The sequence below is a fragment of the Pleurodeles waltl genome, chromosome 9 (assembly GCF_031143425.1).
Source record: "Pleurodeles waltl isolate 20211129_DDA chromosome 9, aPleWal1.hap1.20221129, whole genome shotgun sequence".
Taxonomy (NCBI): domain Eukaryota; kingdom Metazoa; phylum Chordata; class Amphibia; order Caudata; family Salamandridae; genus Pleurodeles; species Pleurodeles waltl.
In genome coordinates this window covers 1,102,599,016-1,102,619,653 of record NC_090448.1, presented here as the reverse complement: position 1 = coordinate 1,102,619,653, position 20,638 = coordinate 1,102,599,016, and the positions used below count along the sequence as shown (strand labels likewise).

Sequence of the window (20,638 nt, the reverse complement as noted above, 5' to 3'; positions counted from 1 at the left end):
ACACTCTCAACTTCAGCTGAACCAGGTTAAGTCCCATGTCCTTCAGGATGGACCCCTCCCCCTTACAAGAATGATGTCACTGACTTCACTCCGTGCAACGACCCGATGGGCACTTCAGTAAATTCCTCTTCACAATGGCCCCAACTGGCATATGGGGTCGCCGACTTTGCTACTCTGCACACAGGCTACGGCACGCTTGGAGCAGTAGCCATCTACTCACCCCTCTCTTTTTGGGGATCTGCTCATCAAAATTCCTCACTAGACCTAACTCCCTCCAAACATTCTCTTCCTCACAGGGAGCACTTGTCTTGGGAAGCAGGCAGGCACTGGTGCTGCTCGCTCCAGGGACCGGTGGTCTTGGATTTCCCTGAGATTTATCTCCTCACCCAGCTGAGATACTGACAGGCCTTAGCACCCCCAAATCCTGGTCATAGGCAGAAGTCTTGCAGAACTTCTCCTCAGAGAGCCTGACTAGCTGACTGACAGCTGACCAGTTGACAGTTTTGGGGATCTTGAGCTCCCCTTCTTATAGTCCATTTCCAGACACCAAATGTGATTTAGTATCTGAGACTTTGAAGTGCCCACACTTGCCTTTCCCCCAGAAAACAGTCTGTCTCAGCAGGAGCGATTGGGGGATGTTCTCTACCTATTCGCGCTCCTCCAGTCCGCCTGGGTCTCCCAAAGTGGAACCAGTCTTCCATGAATTGTACAATTCACAGGCAAACATGCACCCAGCAAATGCATACACATACACACACTGTGCACTGCTACATACTAACTTGATGTACATCAAAGGTGAGTAAATCACACAGCAGTGGAATTTAACACGAGTGACCTATGTTATGGTGCACATGCATGAGCTGTGTTCGCCCATGACAACAAAAATAAGTACCAGGGATCCTGAAATATTTTGAGCTCAGGCACTGAGGGCAACAGTGCACATCAGTCACCATTCGAGGGACTGCTTCATCCCAGAACTACTACTTTCACGTATGTGTATTTTTCTTTCAGTGGCTTGCAGTCAATATCTTATGAGGAAAAATAAGTGCCATCCCTAAAAATGCATGCTGATGTGCCCCACTGTCTCAATATGAGCACTGTGCACCCATAGCTGTTTAACAAAACATTCATTGTTATATTACAGAACACTACCATGAATCTGTCCATGGTCAGCCCAAACCCTACCTGTTTCTGCATGTGTCGTGTGTTGTCAGGCTTCATATGTGTGTGGCTGTTTGTGAATCTGTGAATTATCTTTATGCTTATAGGAGCCCCATTTGTGATTTTTGTTAGTGCGTGCAAACATGCCACACAGGTGGCCAGTAGAGCAAAAAACAGATGCTACTATAGCAAGTCATACTCATTCTGTTTTGTCAGTATTTGTTGTGACACACCGCATAAGTCAAAGATATTTTACATCATTAAGTTTTTAAATGTACCTTAATTTTAAATCTTTCAGTTAAAGACTTGGACTGTGGCATAAACCTTCCTGGTGTGAAGCTATTTTTTGGGTCTGAAATTGAGAATGGTAAGTAATGTTAAGCTTTGGTGTTAAACCTTTTCAGACACTCACTAGGTGATTGGATTAGGTAGCATGAGACTGTCTGAAATTGTGAATGGTAAGTAATGTTAAGCTGTGATGTTTGAGTGAATCCCTTTCAAACCATCGGTAGTGATTAGTGTTGATGGCATAATATTGTTCTCTCTGTATTGAACACACACTACTAATTGTATTAATTACAAATATATACTGTTCGATAGATGGAAATACTTTTGATGATTTCTTTAAACCGTTTTTGTGTCCCCTCGCAAGCTATAGCCATAAATCACAGCAATCCTACTCATATACATAGGCACAATATCATAGGGTGCAACATAAAAACCCAGGCCTGCTGTCTTTGTCAGGGTGGCACCACAATTTTGGACCTACAAATATGACAGTCATGGCAAACCACATCGGTAACATATTCTGATGATGCAATCTCATAATAACTTTCATCAATAAATATTATGACTTGCTGTTCCTGTAAAGCTGTTCAATAAAACATTTCCAGAACAATTTAATGCATCAGTCTCTCATTTGGTTTTACACTGCTACCACGTGCAACTTTAGGATCCACCAAAGGGAGTGCCCACACTGCAGAATCCATGTAAAAACGTACATGCTCTAGTGAGAGCTTTGAAACAGGAAACACCTCTCCTGTAATCCCAAATGCAACCACCTGGTTTACTTGGGGAAAGGTTTGGAAAAATGTTTATTTTGCAGTGAGGGGGGGGTTGCTGATGTATTCTGAAGCCCCCAAAAGCAGTTTCTAAATGTTGGTGGTGTCCCAGCCTTTCCTGGGGCACCTTAGAATAAAATGGCAACTTCAGCTTACATTAGACTTTATGGGGCACTCCTTCAGCCCTAGGCTTCTGTATCTGAAAAAAGTGGGAAGCTGCAAGCTTTGTTTAACCCCTTCGCTGCCAGGCCTTTTCCCCCTCCTGTGCCAGGCCTTTTTTTGCCTATTCGGGGCAGTTCGCGCTTAGGCCCTCATAACTTTTTGTCCACATAAGCTAACCAAGCCAAATTTGCGTCCTTTTTTTCCAACATCCTAGGGATTCTAAAGGTACCCAGACTTTGTGGGTTCCCCTGAAGGAGGCCAAGAAATTGGCCAAAATACAGTGAAATTTTCGTTTTTTTCAAAAAAATTGGAAAAAGTGGCTGCAGAAGGAGGCTTGTGGTTTTTCCCCTGAAAATGGCATCAACAAAGGGTTTGTGGTGCTAAACTCAGCAGCTTCCCAGCTTTCAGGAACAGGCAGACTTGAATCAGAAAACCCAATTTTTCAACACAATTGTGGCATTTTACTGGGGCATACCCCATTTGTGCAATTTTTTGTGCTTTCAGCCTCCTTCCAGTCAGTGACAGGAATGGTCATGAAACCAATGCTGGATCCCAGAAACCTAAACATTTCTGAAAAGTAGACAAAATTCTGAATTCAGCAAGGGGTCATTTGTGTAGATCCTACAAGGGTTTCCTACAGAAAATAACAGCTGAAAAAGAAAAATATTGAAATTGAGGTGAAAAAAACATAAATTTTTCTCTACGTTTTACTCTGTAACTTTTCCCTGCAATGTCAGATTATCGAAAGCAATATACCGTTACGTCTGCTGGACTCCTCTGGTTGCGGGGATATATAGGGTTTGTAGGTTCATCAAGAACCCGAGGAACCCAGAGCCAATAAATGAGCTGCACCCTGCAGTGCGTTTTCATTCTATACCGGGTATACAGCAATTCATTTGCTGAAATATAAGGAGTAAAAAATTGCTATCAAGAAAACCTTTGCATTTCCAAAAAGGGCACAAGATAAGGTGTTGAGGAGCAGTGGTTATTTGCACATCTCTGAATTCCGGGGTGACCATAGTAGCACGTGAATTACAGGGAATTTCTCAAATAGATGTCTTTTTTACACACACTCCTATATTTGGAAGGAAAAAATGTAGAGAAAGACAAGGGGCAATAGTACTTGTTTTGCTAATCTATGTTCCCCCAAGTCTCCCGATAAAAATGGTACCTCACTTGTGTGGGTAGGCCTAGCGCCCGCGACAGGATATGCCCCAAAACACAACGTGGACACATCACAGAAAACAGAGCTGTTTTTAGCAAAGTGACTACCTGTAGATTTTGGCCTCTAGCTCAGCCGCCACCTAGGGAAACCTACCAAACCTGTGCATTTCTGAAAACTAGAGACCTAGGGGAATCCAAGGAGGGGTGACTTGTGTGGCTCGGACCAGGTTCTGTTACCCAGAATCCTTTGCAAACCTCAAAATTTAGCTAAAAAAACACATGTTCCACACATTTCTGTGGCAGAAAGTTCTGGAATCTGAGAGGAGCCACAAATTTCCTTCCACCCAGCGTTCCCCCACGTCTCCCGATAAAAACGATACCTCACTTGTGTGGGTAGGCCTAGCGCCCGCGACAGGATATGCCCCAAAACACAACGTGGACATATCACAGAAAACAGAGCTGTTTTTAGCAAAGTGACTACCTGTAGATTTTGGCCTCTAGCTCAGCCGCCACCTAGGGAAACCTACCAAACCTGTACATTTCTGAAAACTAGAGACCTAGGGGAATCCAAGGAGGGGTGACTGGCGGGGCTCGGACCTGGTTCTGTTACCCAGAATCCTTTGCAAACCTAAAAAATTGGCTAAAAAAACACATGTTCCTCACATTTCTGTGGCAGAAAGTTCTGGAATCTGAGAGGAGCCACAAATTTCCTTCCACCCAGCGTTCCCCCACGTCTCCCGATAAAAATGATACCTCACTTGCGTGGGTAGGCCTAGCGCCCGCGACAGGATATGCCCCAAAACACAACGTGGACATATCACAGAAAACAGAGCTGTTTTTAGCAAAGTGACTACCTGTAGATTTTGGCCTCTAGCTCAGCCGCCACCTAGGGAAACCTACCAAACCTGTACATTTCTGAAAACTAGAGACCTAGGGGAATCCAAGGAGGGGTGACTGGCGGGGCTCGGACCTGGTTCTGTTACCCAGAATCCTTTGCAAACCTCAAAAATTGGCTAAAAAAACACATGTTCCTCACATTTCTGTGGCAGAAAGTTCTGGAATCTGAGAGGAGCCACAAATTTCCTTCCACCCAGCGTTCCCCCACGTCTCCCGATAAAAATGATACCTCACTTGCATGGGTAGGCCTAGCGCCCGCGACAGGATATGCCCCAAAACACAACGTGGACATATCACAGAAAACAGAGCTGTTTTTAGCAAAGTGACTACCTGTAGATTTTGGCCTCTAGCTCAGCCGCCACCTAGGGAAACCTACCAAACCTGTACATTTCTGAAAACTAGAGACCATGGGGAATCCAAGGTGGGGTGACTGGCGGGGCTCGGACCTGGTTCTGTTACCCAGAATCCTTTGCAAACCTAAAAAATTGGCTAAAAAAACACATGTTCCTCACATTTCTGTTGCAGAAAGTTCTGGAATCTGAGAGGAGCCACAAATTTCCTTCCACCCAGCGTTCCCCCACGTCTCCCGATAAAAATGATACCTCACTTGCGTGGGTAGGCCTAGCGCCCGCGACAAGATATGCCCCAAAACACAACGTGGACATATCACAGAAAACAGAGCTGTTTTTAGCAAAGTGACTACCTGTAGATTTTGGCCTCTAGCTCAGCCGCCACCTAGGGAAACCTACCAAACCTGTACATTTCTGAAAACTAGAGACCTAGGGGAATCCAAGGAGGGGTGACTGGCGGGGCTCGGACCTGGTTCTGTTACCCAGAATCCTTTGCAAACCTAAAAAATTGGCTAAAAAAACACATGTTCCTCACATTTCTGTGGCAGAAAGTTCTGGAATCTGAGAGGAGCCACAAATTTCCTTCCACCCAGCGTTCCCCCACGTCTCCCGATAAAAATGATACCTCACTTGCGTGGGTAGGCCTAGCGCCCGCGACAGGATATGCCCCAAAACACAACGTGGACATATCACAGAAAACAGAGCTGTTTTTAGCAAAGTGACTACCTGTAGATTTTGGCCTCTAGCTCAGCCGCCACCTAGGGAAACCTACCAAACCTGTACATTTCTGAAAACTAGAGACCTAGGGGAATCCAAGGAGGGGTGACTGGCGGGGCTCGGACCTGGTTCTGTTACCCAGAATCCTTTGCAAACCGAAAAAATTGGCTAAAAAAACACATGTTCCTCACATTTCTGTGGCAGAAAGTTCTGGAATCTGAGAGGAGCCACAAATTTCCTTCCACCCAGCGTTCCCCCACGTCTCCCGATAAAAATGATACCTCACTTGCGTGGGTAGGCCTAGCGCCCGCGACAAGATATGCCCCAAAACACAACGTGGACATATCACAGAAAACAGAGCTGTTTTTAGCAAAGTGACTACCTGTAGATTTTGGCCTCTAGCTCAGCCGCCACCTAGGGAAACCTACCAAACCTGTACATTTCTGAAAACTAGAGACCTAGGGGAATCCAAGGAGGGGTGACTGGCGGGGCTCGGACCTGGTTCTGTTACCCAGAATCCTTTGCAAACCTCAAAAATTGGCTAAAAAAACACATGTTCCTCACATTTCTGTGGCAGAAAGTTCTGGAATCTGAGAGGAGCCACAAATTTCCTTCCACCCAGCGTTCCCCCACGTCTCCCGATAAAAATGATACCTCACTTGCGTGGGTAGGCCTAGCGCCCGCGACAGGAAACGCCCCAAAGCGCAACGTGGACACAACCAAAATTTTTGAAGAAAACAGTGCCTACCTGTGGATTTTGGCCTGTAGCTCAGCCGGCACCTAGGGAAACCTACCAAACCTGTGCATTTCTGAAAACTAGAGACCTAGGGGAATCCAAGGAGGGGTGACTTGCGGGGCTCGGACCAGGTTTTGTTACCCAGAATCCTTTGCAAACCTCAAAATTTGGCCAAAAAAACACTTTTTCCTCTCATTTCTGTGGCAGAAAGTTCTGGAATCTGAGAGGAGCCACAAATTTCCTTCCACCCACCATTCCCCCAAGTCTCCCGATAAAAATGATACCTCACTTGTGTGGGTGGGCCAGGTGCCTGCAACAGAATAAGGCCCAAAACCTGAAGAGATAGAAGGGAGAGGTATTTTTGCAATATATCATTTTGATGTGTGCACATACGTCCGTGATGTGCCAAACACTAAAATAGTGAAAAGAAACACACTTAGGTTATGTGAAGAAGACCCCTCACCCACCAACCAAGTTGGTGGCATGCTTCATCATCGGGGTCCCACCCGAGGCACCTAGCGTGTCACAGGTGTGCTGCGACGCCTGATTACAGCGGAGCAGGTTTTGTCATTTTTTACAACACATACTGGTTGGATTTGGCACGAGGGTGAGTGATGGTTCAGTGGATCAAATTTTATTAACAAGAGATTTCACAAAAATGAAATGCACTGCTAATAACTGAAAGGCAAAAAAGTGAACCAATGACTCACAGCTCGTGAGCTGTAAAGCCGCGACAAGGCACCAACCGCTTTACAGTCCATTCACACACCTTTCATACATGACACGCACAAGACCATTCACACCGCCAGCCACGGGCCCAGCACATTACAACACTCACATCGACAGACCGCGCCACTCAAGGGCCCATCACTTACATACGCCCACATGCCTGATACAAGAATCACACCAGCTGATGGGAGTGTGGACTGCCGTTTGGCTGGCACCGCCAGCCAAGCGCCACCCCACGCACACCGCCAGCCAAGCGCCACCCCACGCACACCGCCAGCCAAGCGCCACCCCACGCACACCGCAATCACTTTTTTTAATTTATAAACAACAAATAAACTACTAATTATAAAATAGGCACTAAACTACAAACACAAAACCTCAAACTAAATACACGACAGATGCCAACCGTGAAACATATGAAAATATAAAACAGACAGCTTACGCTCACGGTATTTCCCAAAAGTTTTTCCTTGTGTGGTAACTTCTAAAACAGCTGGGCACACACAGCCCAGGCTTTGAAGGGCATTCGGGGCAGTACATCCGGCTCTCCCTCCGGATTGATCTCCGGGCACATACTCTACATTTCTTTGTGGGCATGTCTTTTTTGGGAGTGGGAGGAATGTGATCTGGAAAGTGCCGATCTTTCAATCTAGCCACATCCTCCACCACTTCTACTCTAGGAACTCTTGCCGGTTCCACCACAATAAGGCTTTCTATCACCGACTCCTGAAATTTAACAAAAGTCATCCTTGACTCAGGTGAACAATCCTTGTATACAATAAAGGCATTAAAAGTTGCCAAATGAAATAAATGTAGGGCCAACTTTTTATACCACACATACGACTTACGAAGAGCAGTGTAAGGTTCCAACCTCTGATCTACTCTATCAACACCACCCATGTGCCTATTGTAGTCCAAAATGCACGCAGGTTTGCGCACTTCCGCAACCTGACCCCAAACAGCCACAGGGGAAGTACTCTCATCGTGGATGGTCGATAGCATGTACACATCCCTCCTGTCTGAAAATTTCATAGCTAACAGCTCATTATTCCGCAAGGCACTGCACTGTCCCCTCTCAAGTTTTTTACAGACAAGCTCCCTTGGATAGCCTTTGCGGTTAGAACGGATTGTGCCACAAGCAACAGTGTCCACCCTAAACAACTCCTTGAACAACTGCACTCCAGTGTAGAAATTATCTACGTACAAATGGTGACCTTTGTTAAACAGCCGTCTAGCAAGTTCCCACACAATTTTTCCGCTAACTCCAAAAGTGGCCGGACAACCAGGAGGGTCAATACTGGAATCCCTACCAGTGTAGACCCGGAAATTATAAACATATCCTGTACTGCTTTCTGACAGCAGATACAATTTAATCCCATACCGTGCCCTCTTACTAGGGATGTACTGCTTAAAAACTAAACGCCCCTTGAAAAGGACCAAAGACTCGTCCACACTTATCTCTTTGCCTGGAACATAGACCTCTGAAAACCGATCCACAAAATGATCAAGGACAGGCCTAATCTTAAAAAGGCGGTCACAATCAGGGTGATCTCGTGGCAAGGCTAAAGCATTGTCTACAAAATGCAGCATACGAAGAAGAAGCAAATACCGATTACGTGTCATAGTTGCAGGAAATATAGCAGTTGCCATCAAGGGACTAGTAGACCAATAAGAAGCCAGTGACGGCTTCCTGATCAACCCCATCAAAAAAGTCAAACCTAAAAACCTTTTCATCTCTTCCAGATATGTGGGAACCCAATGAGTAGCTCTAGACTGAGGCTTAAGTCTGGCAGCGTTGTCCCGCAAATATTGCTCTGCATACACATTTGTCTGCTCCACAATCTCTTCCAAAAATACATCGTCCATAAACAAGTGAAAGAATTGGACAGGCAGAAAGTTTTCCGTATTAACTCTACACCCTGGGAGACCAGTAAATGCAGGTAACTGTGGCTGCTCCATGTTTGGGGCAATCCAGGTGTCAGGTCTTCCAATGGGAAACCCTGCAGCCCCAGGCTGCTGCACTCTTGGCACATCAATGTCCTCCTCTAACACAGGCCCTTCATCTGCACTGAGAGTAGCTTCCTCATCAGAAGAATGCTCTTGGACAGAAAACTCACTTCCAGAATCTCCTGCTTCCTCCTCTGCCTCAGATGCAGAGTCAGTGTTGTAATCATGGTCTGAAGACGACTCAAAGAGCATGCGAACAACCTGCTGAGCGGTCACTTTGCGGCTAGCCATGATCCTAACAACAAATGGATTGCCAACAACAACTAGCACTAAAATAAGTAATGAACAAAGTGTAGCTTTATCACAAAGAGTTATGTACTACAAAAAACTATACCACACAGTTGCCTGAAATAGCTACTCACCAAGCAACTACTCTGCAATCACCAATGATATCCCACTAAAAAGAAAAAAGAAAAAAGCAATTTAGACATATGACAACACAAACACCACTGTGCTCAAATCTAAGGACAATGTCAAACACACAATACTGCATTTAGTACACCACCTACAAACATGTCAACAATACTCCTTTGGAGTAAATTGCGTTCACTTACCTAAAACATGCAACTATGCAAACCACTGGACAACTACTGCCAAAACCTCAAAGATCCACAGCAAAGGAAGCAAAAGCGTTGAACTAGAAGAAAAAGAAGAAATAAATTGTTATAATCACAAATACAAATACTTTGCCAGTTGACAAACACCCCACCACCAAGAACTTAGAAGTTGTCCCTGGTACCTAAGTGGATCCTGCCCCCCTCGGGGTAGATGGGCGTAAAAGAATTGGCCAATCGGACCCCAAGGGGGGCAGAAATGGGCAACACCTCTGTGCCCCCTTTCAGGGGGCGACCCTTCCCCAAGGGGTCGCCCCCAAAAACACACACAAAAAACGATATCCCTGGTGTCTAGTGGTTTTCGCCCCCCCCTGGGGGCAGATCCGCCGAAAAAACGGCCGATCTGCCCCCAGGGGGGGGGCGAAATACAAATAAAAATTGCCCTGGGGGGGGGGGGGGCGACCCTTGCCCAAGGGGTCGCCCCCAAAAACAAACATAAAAAAATATATCCCTGGTGTCTAGTGGTTTTCGCCCCCCCCTGGGGGCAGATCCGCCGAAAAATCGGCGAATCTGCCCCCAGGGGGGGGCGAAATACAAATAAAAATTGCCCCCGGGGGGGGGGCGACCCTTGCCCAAGGGGTCGCCCCCAAAAACACACACAAAAAACGATATCCCTGGTGTCTAGTGGTTTTCGCACCCCCCTGGGGGCAGATCCGCCGAAAAAACGGCCGATCTGCCCCCAGGGGGGGGCGAAATACAAATAAAAATTGCCCCCGGGGGGGGCGACCCTTGCCCAAGGGGTCGCCCCCAAAAACAAACATAAAACAATACATCCCTGGTGTCTAGTGGTTTTCGCCCCCCCCCTGGTAGCAGATCCGCCGAAAAAACGGCCGATCTGCCCCCAGGGGGGGGGGCGAAATCCAAATAAAAATTGCCCCCGGGGGGGGCGACCCTTGCCCAAGGGGTCGCCCCCAAATTTAGTCAAACAGAAAATCCCTGGTGGCTAGTGGAGATTCCTGCTCCACGATCGCGGGCCCTGCCCGCGATCGTGGAGCAGGAATCTTGAGAAAACAGACACAGGGGGAAAGGAAAAACCCTTTCCTTTCCCCCCATGTCTGTTTTCTCAAACCCCCCGCCCCCCAAAAACGGAGAGGACTCACCTTAGAGCTCCTGCTCCGAAGACGCGCTGGAAGCAAATGGCTTCCAGCGCGCCGGCAACACTCGATGACGTCAGCGCGCTGAGCGCGCGCTGACGTCATCGGATTGCCGTGGGGGGGGGCGGGGGTGGAAGGGGAAGGTCTTCCCCTTCCATCCCCGCCTGGGGGGGGAAGGGGGGTGCACGGGGGGCGCGCTAGCGCGCCCCCAAGTTCCCCTGTGCCATGGACGAGATGATCTCGTCCAAGGCACAGGGGAACTGTAGCCTTGGACGAGATCATCTCGTCCAAGGCACAGAACAGGTTAGAAAAAAAAAAAAATATATATATATATATATATATATATATATATATATTCTTTTATTTTTTAAACCATGCAGCCTTGCAACACTATCTTCTTTTCTTCGAGGTTCCCTGGTCCCACCCATATACCCAAATGCCTTTTTGTTGTAGACCGTTGGGGAGCCTTAATGCTGCTTCTTGAAAATCATCATGGGAGCTGGCTTTGTTCTTCCTCACTCTCCTGTGTGGGTGTAGAACAGCTGACTGGTGAACCCTCAGCCCCCAAAAAGGCAGCCAAGAGAGTGCAGGAGAAGCACCTGTTGTGCTCTCATCTGGTTTGGGAGCCTCCTAGTTCTGGTATTCCATCCCATGGAGATGAAGTCCCTCGAACCAGTGTTATTGCATTGATCCCCAGGTGATGGGATTCTCCAGAGCAATTGATTTTTCTTGGGTAGCATCATGCATACTCCCTCCCCATTTAAAATTAAATGGAAATAAGGATGCACTGACCACCAGGCTCTGGCTCACCCCAGGGTTACTTTTGGAATCTGCAGTGGAGCTCTGTGTGCTCTTTTTCCTGCTCCTGTCCCACTGGGAGACCAAGATCTGGAGGCCGTTTTCTCTGGCCTGATAGGGCTGATTTTCACAAAAGGGGTTGTTTTACTCCTGGGAACCAGCTTTAGGCAACAGGAGCATTTTTGTCAAGACTCCTGGGCTCTAAAATGTACTTTTCTCTTGGGGAGTCTGATTTTTGCTGCTCCTTTGTCATACCTTTCCTCTGCCAGGCTTCTGATGTTCTCTTCTGCTGGGAGAGGGTGCCTATACCACAGCCAGCAAGTAAACACTCTGCCACGCTTACCAGGTCACACAGCCTCCTGGCAACATGCAGAGTACCTGTGTGTTGAGGGCCAGCTCACTGAAATGCCATGGTAGCCCGCTAGGTTCCGCAGCAGATCCATTTCCCAACTGTTCCTCAGGGGACATAACTGAGCCAGTGGCACTGGCCATGTAGAGACCCATCCTAGTCCTAGGTGCTTGCTGAGATTAGAGTACTTTAGTCTATCTTCTCAGAGCTAATTTGTGCACGGATACCTGGATGAACAAGACTGTGATCTCAAGAAGTCAGTCCGCACAGTTCCACACGTTTGCTCACGTTTGTATGTAACTGTGTCAGAGCCTCTTACACTAGCTGTGCAGTAGCCACCTTTTTTTTTTTTTTTTTTTTTTTTTTTAAAGGTAATACTGGTGATTAGTCCTTGGTCTAATTTCCAAATAATTTAATGTGAGTGAGACTTAATTACAGTAAATGTCTAAAACCGGTTACTCAGAGTGAAAATCCAGTGAGTTTAAACAGGCAGAACCCATTTCATTCAGTAACACATATCAGATATATGAGAGAAGTTGGGATAGGAAGGACCTTGAGAGGACCTTGTGCACTACCACAGCTTCTTCTTGATTCTGGCCAAGCTACATGAAAGTTTTGATTCATAAGGAAGGCTTGAAACCACCTAAGACTGATTTGAGATACCTGTGACGACTTTAGCCTTTTTAACAATATGTGTTGGTATGTTGTATTGAATGCTGCGGATAAATCTAACTGAGTCAGGAGTGCAGGATATTCAAGATGGTGGCTTGTACGTGGTCAGAACATTCTCCTTGCATCTGGTGGGATAAAAACCTAATTGAAAATCACCAAGGAGGCCATTTGCCTCTACAAGCACTTGAAATTGTAAAATGACAGTCATTTATGCCAGTTGAGAAGCCAAAGGATACTGTAGGTCATTCGTTTTTAAGATGGATATCATCCAGGCTGGGTTTCTTAAGGAGTGGTGTTATCCAAATTAGCTCTAGTGTGTGAAAAATCTTTCTCTGAGAGACTAGTTAAGTTCTCTAATATACCTAACCAGCCCTTGATACGGTGCCTGGATGATTTTTAGTGGACATGTGTCTCCTGACAGAAAGAAGGCTTAATTGTTTTCATTATGATCATTGTCTCCTCAAGTGAGGTTTCATTGAAGTGAGGAAGCCCAAAGTTTTCCTTCGCACCGCTGAATATTGAGAGACCCCTGTTTACTCCAGATCCCAAAAGGAGTCTGCTTTGTCTTTAAAGAGGTCCTGCCATTACAAGTCGTTTTTGTTCAAAGAAACCCACAATGCACCAGGACATAGACTTTATCTTAGATGGTGTTTTTCTCTATGGCTGAGAGTAAGAGTGGAAATACGAAGCATTAGAACATTGGTGCAATGGAGTAAGGGACAATAATAAACAGTATGGCAAGTGTCACATGTCTGATGTAAGCTCACATCCTGATCATTCGAACATAAGAGCTAGGTGTAACCCCCACAGCCTCAAGCAGACATTGCTCCTCCTTTCAGAAGTACGTGCCTCCTAGCTTGACCTTAGTCTCAACTTTAGATGCTAGAACACTGTTAAAATAGAGACCAGAGGCTCAAATAGATGTTCTCGAACTACCTTCCGTGCCAAAACAGGCTTCTAAGTCAGGCACGCCCCGAAGTCCATTATTCCACAACTTGACAGTAGACGGGGCACTACCTATATCAACTTTGTGGTCACATTCTTGTGTGACCTTCCTGCCTTTGTGCTACATATTAAAAGAGGGATCTGGCATTTAAGGAGGCTATTCCAGAGGAGCTAAGGGCTTACCCAATTCCCCCAAAAGAGTAAAGCCAACACAGTTCTAACTCCACCCAAAGCATGTGTCCCAAGACAATGCGCATTCAGTTTCCAACCAGAAACCTTCATCCAATGTGTTGCCACTGATTAACAGTAATAAGCTTGGCTTGCTTATAGGACGAGTCCTCAGAACAACTCATCCTTTGAGCCATACCCAGTCAAAGCTGTGTCACCAGATGACACCTTTGCATATTACTTTCACAGTAAGAGCAGTGGTACTTCACAAGGTACCTTTACATTTGGAAAGTGATAAGGATGTTTTTTTTTTTAGTTGCAACCCTGTGTAAAACTGAGCATGCAATTTTCTCCTATGCTCAAAATAATGCGAAAGTGTTGCAGGGACAGTTTTTAAGAACCCTACTGAGGCCAAGGTGGCAGCACATTTATGCTGTGGGTATATATGTCATCACTCAGTGGCAGTCCATAATCCATAGTTATGCCCCTGCTGCATTTTCCATTGGAAAATGCATTTTTTTATTTGCCTATGATTGTCTCCTTTGGACTGAACTCAACAAAATTTGGCATTTAGGAAGTTTAATGAAGTATATTCCATGCACCCTTTATCAGCTTAAGCAAGAATGTGAAGGTGGGTCTAAAGTTATGTTTAGTCATTTTAACTCTGAGGAAAAAATTATACCTACAGCAAATGCAGCTGCATTGATTTTAGCCAAACTTAGTTTGAAAGTAGAACTGTATAGAGAAAGCATGCTTTGTTGATTTGGTGCAAATTTGTTTAAAATAGTTTTTGAGGTATAAGCGTTTAGATAAGTGCTGGGTGGGCTTGTATGAAAAAAACATTATTGTATGTCTTCCGTTTGAATCGTTTTTTTGTTTGTTTTTTACAAATGTGAAGTTTTACTGTTTGTTCTAGAAGAGAGAAAGCTATGAATCAGAATCTATTCACAAGCCCTTCACCAGCAAAGCCATGACGTCGGTGGTATAGAGTGCAGGACCCTGTGTGTATCAGAAGTGACATCAGGGGAGGCCACCGAAGCCATTATGCACCCACCCCAGTACATCAACAAACAATACTTCTTTTTTTCCCCTTCCTTGGACGTGGATCCTGAGCTTCACTATGAGGAAATAATTTTTGCAGTAGAATTTCCTCCTCCAAAAAAGTCTGGGTTTTAACCCTGTAGGTATTGTGTAGGAGTGATGTCAATTACAGGCCCTACACAGTCTCTTTTTGATGCTTGGGGTCCCACCATGATTCTGAGTCTTGCTCCTTGTTCCTTTCTCCTCAGAATGCACTCCAAAGCCATCAAAAAGTCGCAGGCCAAACTCTTCATGGCCATGGCGAAGGCTGTCCAAAAGTATCCTGACACTGTTTTGCTCTCCATCTTCCTCTTCGGCCAAGAAGAAAAGTAACCATAAGAAGTAGTATTCCACAGGTAAGTCTCTTTGTAGTTCTGTCTCCCAACGGACTTTCATCCTCTGACCTGGAGCTTGTCGACCTGATGCCAGTGAATCCTCTGCACAGCTGGAAAGACATCCACCATTCTGGTAGCGTTTGGCACAGACACCTCTGCCACTGGAGATTCTGGCGCTGGCTTCACAAGATTTTTGGGACAAATTCTGATCTTCAGGAAAACATTCCTGATCGTGACACAGACGAGTAGCCTCTCGAATTTCAGGGCCTGTCTTCACCCAGAGGTTTTTGGATAACCCCTTGAGTTGGCTGTGGACTTCTCCACTCGGTCACTAATGCCAAAAGTCTTTTCACTGCATAAGGTCATGTTAAAGGCAGTGGAAGTTGTGGATTTGCAGTTGCCAACACCTGAGACGGAGGCTTATGTCCTAACTGAGTTTCTCCTTCGGTCATCCACCTCCTCTGAACCCCTCTTTTCCATTAATGAGGCTCTGTCAGAACCGATCATGACTTCATGGGAGAAGCCCTCCTCTGCTATGGTGGTCAGTAGGCTTATAGGCTGTCGTTATTGCTTTGCTCCTGGCGATTCAGCCTTCCTCTCCATGCACCCTTCATCAGAGAGCTTAGGCATTCAAGTTTCCTGTTTGGAGACTCAATCTAGAAGTGCTTTCCTATTCTACACCCCTGTAGCAGGTAGTCTAAATGCCAAGAGGTCTGTGGGAAGAAGGCCATTTAAGCATTAAGTATGGCCTTAAAATCACTGAATTCTAACAGCCTTCTTGCTCGCTGCAACCATGCCTTTTGGGACATGGCCCAAATGATCCTACCCCATGTTTTGCCAATATGAAGAACCATTTTTATGAGCTCATTGCTGATGGTCAGAATGCTTCCTGACTTGACACGGTAGACTCCGTCACCTGGCCCATGGGAACCTCCATTATGATGTGGCGTCCGTGGATCTGGATGTCTAGCTTTTTCTCCAATGTCCAAGCTAACCTAATGGACCTCCCCTTTGCTAGAGTACACCTATTTGGAAACCAGGCTGTTAGACCTGTCAGCTTTTGGTGTGGTGTCCCTTGTCTTTTTGGCTTCTGACCTCCAGTTATGATCCTGTGCTGAAATTCTTTTTTGCTGGCTTTAGGACTCTGCGCACTTTACCACTGCTGACCAGTGCTAAAGTGCAACTGCTCTCTGTCTAAATTAGTTCGAGATTGGTTTGTCCATGATTGGCATATTTGATTTACTACTAAGCCCCTAGTAAGGTGTACTGTGTGCTCAGGACCTGTAAATCAAATGCTACTAGTAGGCCTGCAGCACTGGTTGTGTCACCCACCTGAGTAGCCCTATAAACATGTCTCAGACCTGCCACTGCATTGTCTGTGTGCAGTTTTGAACTACCAGTTCCACATGGCAAGTGTACCCACTTTCCAGGCCTAAACCTTCCCTTTTCCCCCATGTAAGCCAGCCATAAGCTAGGCCCAAGACAGCCCCATAGTAAAATACAGCTAAATTCGGTTTCACTATTGCAAGGCCTATCTTTCCCATAGGATAACAAGGGATTGCCTTGAAATATCTTTTTTAGGTATAATTTCCTATTGGGAGCACATAGAGATGTGGAGTTTGGGATCTCCGAACTCTCAATTTGAAAATACATCTTTTGGTAAAGTTGTTTTTTTAAATTGTAAGTTTGAAAATGTCACTTTTAGAAAGTGAGCATTTTCTTGCTAACCATTCTCTGCCTAGCTGAGTAATACATGTCTGGGCTGTTTGTGAATTCACTCTAGACAGTCACACAAAGGGAGCTGAGGTTTTCTGCACATCCTGATTTGCTTTCTATGTCCTACTTTTTAATGTTTTCCTAGGGCTTGAACTGAGAGTGCCTCTTGTTGTGAAGTCTCAGGGACATCAAAGACTTCATCTGCCTGGGCTCTTTTGCTGAGAGTCCTGGCTTGGTGCCAAATCCAGTACCTGGGCCCTTGGAAGTAGAAGTAGAAGCTGGGGACCTAAAGAAAAATCCATGCATAGCGGCGATTGTGGCAGGAAACATCGATGCAGCGCCTGCACTGCGGCTGGAAAAGCAACACAGCACAGGTGAAATTGATGCATCGCCTGCTTCAGCATTGATCCATTGTTGCCAAGCGTCTGGATTTTCCATGCATCGTCCCTGGGCGTCAAATCTTCAACATCCGTGCAAGGAACTGAGGTTGCGTGGCCGGAAATCGATGCATTGGTGTCCTGCGGGGAAAGAATTGACGCATCACCTGCCCAGTGGGTAAAAAATCGACTCACTGCTTCACTTGCGAGTGAGTAATCGACGCATCGCTTGTTTTTCTGATGCATTTCCTCTCCTGTGGCTTTATTTTTGACACATACCAGGTACTTTACGCTAAAACAAAGCATCCATTGATTCCTAGGGATTAGGACTTGTATCTTTAAAAATTGATATCTTGTGTATGTTGGATTTTTGTCATTTTGGTCTTGTTTTACTCAGATAAACATTGGCTATATTTCTAGACTAGTGTGGAGTCCATTTGTGGTGTTTTCAGTGTGTGTGTGTGTGTGTGTGTGTGTGTGTATACACATCATTTACACATTGCCTCTGAGTACCAAGCTACTTAGGGGCTGATCAGGGGTTATCTTAGGTGTGTGACTCCTTTACCCTGATTAGAGTGAGGGTCCCTACTTGTACAGGGTGTAAACTGACTGCCAACTAGAGACCCCATATCTAACAAAGACTGCCTCAGCTCTAGAGTGGATCAAAGCTTGCATGGTTATGTCCAGATACTTGGGTCTTTATCTCCCATCTCTGACAAGAGACTACTGCGGTCTTTTGACAGCTTTTGTGGCTTCAGAATATGTTTCTCTTTTCGGTCCTGGCAGTGTAGCCCAGCACCCCAGCAGCAGCAAAATACTTTAATCTGACAAGACAAAGGCTGGGTAGAGGTAAAGGCTGCAGATCAGCCTTTCAACCTTTCTCCTCTTCCTTCTCTCCCGCGCCACCAGGAAAGCAGGCCTAGTTTGCTTCTCCATCCCCACATGTATCCTTTGGGAGGGCAACTATACTGGTATCATTTGGCCTGTAAGGCCATTACTTCAGACCAGTAGGTCCTTCAAATTATAGAAAGGGGCTAATCTATCCCTTCCTTCATGTTCCATTCCCTCAATACCGCCCCTACCCTACCCCTCCTGACCATTTGGCCATTGTACATCAGGCACTGGAGATCTTGCCCCTCAAAGGAGCGGTGGAGTTAATGCCAGAGAAGGAAAAGGACAAGGGTTGTTACACTCCTTTTCTACCTGATGTCCAACAAGAATGGCGGATTGCGTCTGATGTTACACCTCAGGAGTTGGAAATTCTTCCTCAACATGGAAGAGTTAAAGGTGCTGACCCCAGATCAAATTCGACTGGTGTTGGAGGTTGGAGACTGGATGTTGTCCCTGGACCTGAAGGATGCGTACTTCCACATCCCTATCCTCAGTTGGATGGCTGAAGGTGCGCCATGAATGGCATCTAATTCAAGGGGATTGAATGTATATGTATAAATTACACATTGGTGGTTGCCACTGTTTAGTTAAAGGTTAACTGCAGTTTTTGTTGAAAAGGCATTTATTGATCTGGTTATACAATTTGCATAGTGGAAAAATTTGCATGAAACCTATTAACGCCATTGGTTAAGTTTCGGCATTGCAAATTCATTAAGATCAATGCGTGGGGAAAAAAGGTAACATGGGTGGGAGGGAAAGTCTAATTTCCTGTTTTAGCTTCCATTGGAAAGTTTACCAAAAGAGATCAAAAACGGATGAATGGATACACACCAAACTTGACATGAAGGTGAACTTTATTAAAAAAAAAAGAAGTTCTTTTTGGGGTTTGCCGTGAATTCAGGCAACAGTATTTAAGATATTTGCTTTAAAAAAATAAAAAGGTGATGGGCACTGAACATATTTGTATGCACTAGTGAAAAGTTGTGAGACAATACTGTCTTTCATATTTGGACTTATTTTACTACTCCTCCACATGAACACCTAGGGATTTGAGTGCTCCAGCAGCCCCATAAGTACAGCGAGACTTAGGGTGTTACAAGCAGATCAAAGTTTACACAAACTGTCACCCACTCATACGCACTTGGGCTACACTCCGAGATACAGAAAACACTCCAGGTTTATTAAAGTTGGAGTTATGGACAACGATACACACACACAGATCTACTCCTAGGGTGTAAGAAAAAGAGATATAGACACACCTGTGATGGTACCCTCAAGAATATGAATACACGTATGGAGGGAATGAATGGGAGAATTTTAGAGCGCACTGCTACTCTGAGGAGTGTCCTGGTGCTAACAGGAGGAGCCTTCTGATACACACCCTCCCAAAAAAAAAAAAAAATCAGCCTTACTGCCCCACAGAGAAGCCAAGTTTCAAGGTGTGTTTTTTTTTTTTTTTAATGGAATTTAGTCTTAGAGGTGATCAGATGCAATTCTGATGGGAGTTCATTCCATGCTTTAGCAGCCCAGAAAGAGAAAGCTTTAGCAGCCCAGAAAGAGAAAGCTTTACCACCCGTTTGGACACGCTTAAAGTGAGGAATCAAGCGAAGCAGAGGCAGAGTGCAGTGCTCCGGAGGGGCGATACTGCGCCAGATAACCAGGGCAGGACAGATACACTGCCCTGTGAACCAGACCATAACTTTAAATAGGATCCATTTCCAGACAGGCAGCCAATAGAGGGATTTCAGGGCTTACAAAATTCGAAGAGTGCCTAGATAGATTCAGGAGAAGCCTAGCAGCTGCATTTTGGACCACCTGCAGGCGATTCATCACAACCTCTACAAATTCTAGCTAGAGGGTGTTGGTGTAGTCAAGGCGCAAGGTGATCAGTGCATGGATCACCACTCTCCTAGCCTCCAGAGGAAGGAGGGGAGAAAGGAATTTCTTCAGAGTGCTGAGCATAGTGAAACATTGGCCCACCCCCCAGCAGAACTGTTGCCACATGGAAAGGGCAGTGTCTAACTTCACCCCCAAGTTTTTAAACCACCAAAGGTGGAGGGGCCCGCTGCGCAGGGGGCCAAGGATCTTTCAGCCAGTTAGACACGATCCAAATGGGATAATTTCCGCATTACATGCGAGTCTATTACTTCTCATCCAGTCGAAAATGACTCATGCAGTCAATAAAATGTGTTGCAATTGAAGCATGGGAACCATTGAAGGCAAAGAACTGGGTATCGTTGACGTATGAGATGATTTTACGCCGTAACACTTCAACTACAGGGGCTAGACGGGATTTGAAGACATTGAAAAGTTTTGGGCTTAAAAAAGAGGCCCGTTGGACCCCTTTACATTTTGTGCCTTGACCTCAGAGGACAAAGAGGTGAGCCAAACTGATTGGCCTCTAGAGTTCACGAAAGACTTGCACCAGTCCCACCCAAAACCCCGCACACCCATGTTAGTCTGTGCAGGAGGATAGATTGTGGGATGGTGTCAAAGGTGGCAGATGAGTAAAGAAGAATCAAGGCCACTTTTTTCCTGAATCTAATGACCATTTAATATGGTAAGAGATCTCCAGAACTGCTGGTTCTTTATTCTTACGGGGACGACTGGGATGT

At 45.7% G+C, this 20,638-nt stretch overlaps 1 protein-coding gene across 3 annotated transcripts in view; it reads left to right on the top strand.

Moving 5' to 3' along the window:
• Nucleotides 1-20,638, top strand: part of EXD1 (exonuclease 3'-5' domain containing 1) — a 555,213-nt gene that overhangs the window by 56,854 nt on the left and 477,721 nt on the right. For all 3 annotated transcript variants that reach the window (XM_069208820.1, XM_069208819.1, XM_069208821.1), the window contains one exon: nucleotides 1,460-1,528. In XM_069208820.1, the coding sequence (XP_069064921.1) occupies nucleotides 1,460-1,528 (69 nt within the window). The remainder of the gene's footprint in view (nucleotides 1-1,459; nucleotides 1,529-20,638) is intronic.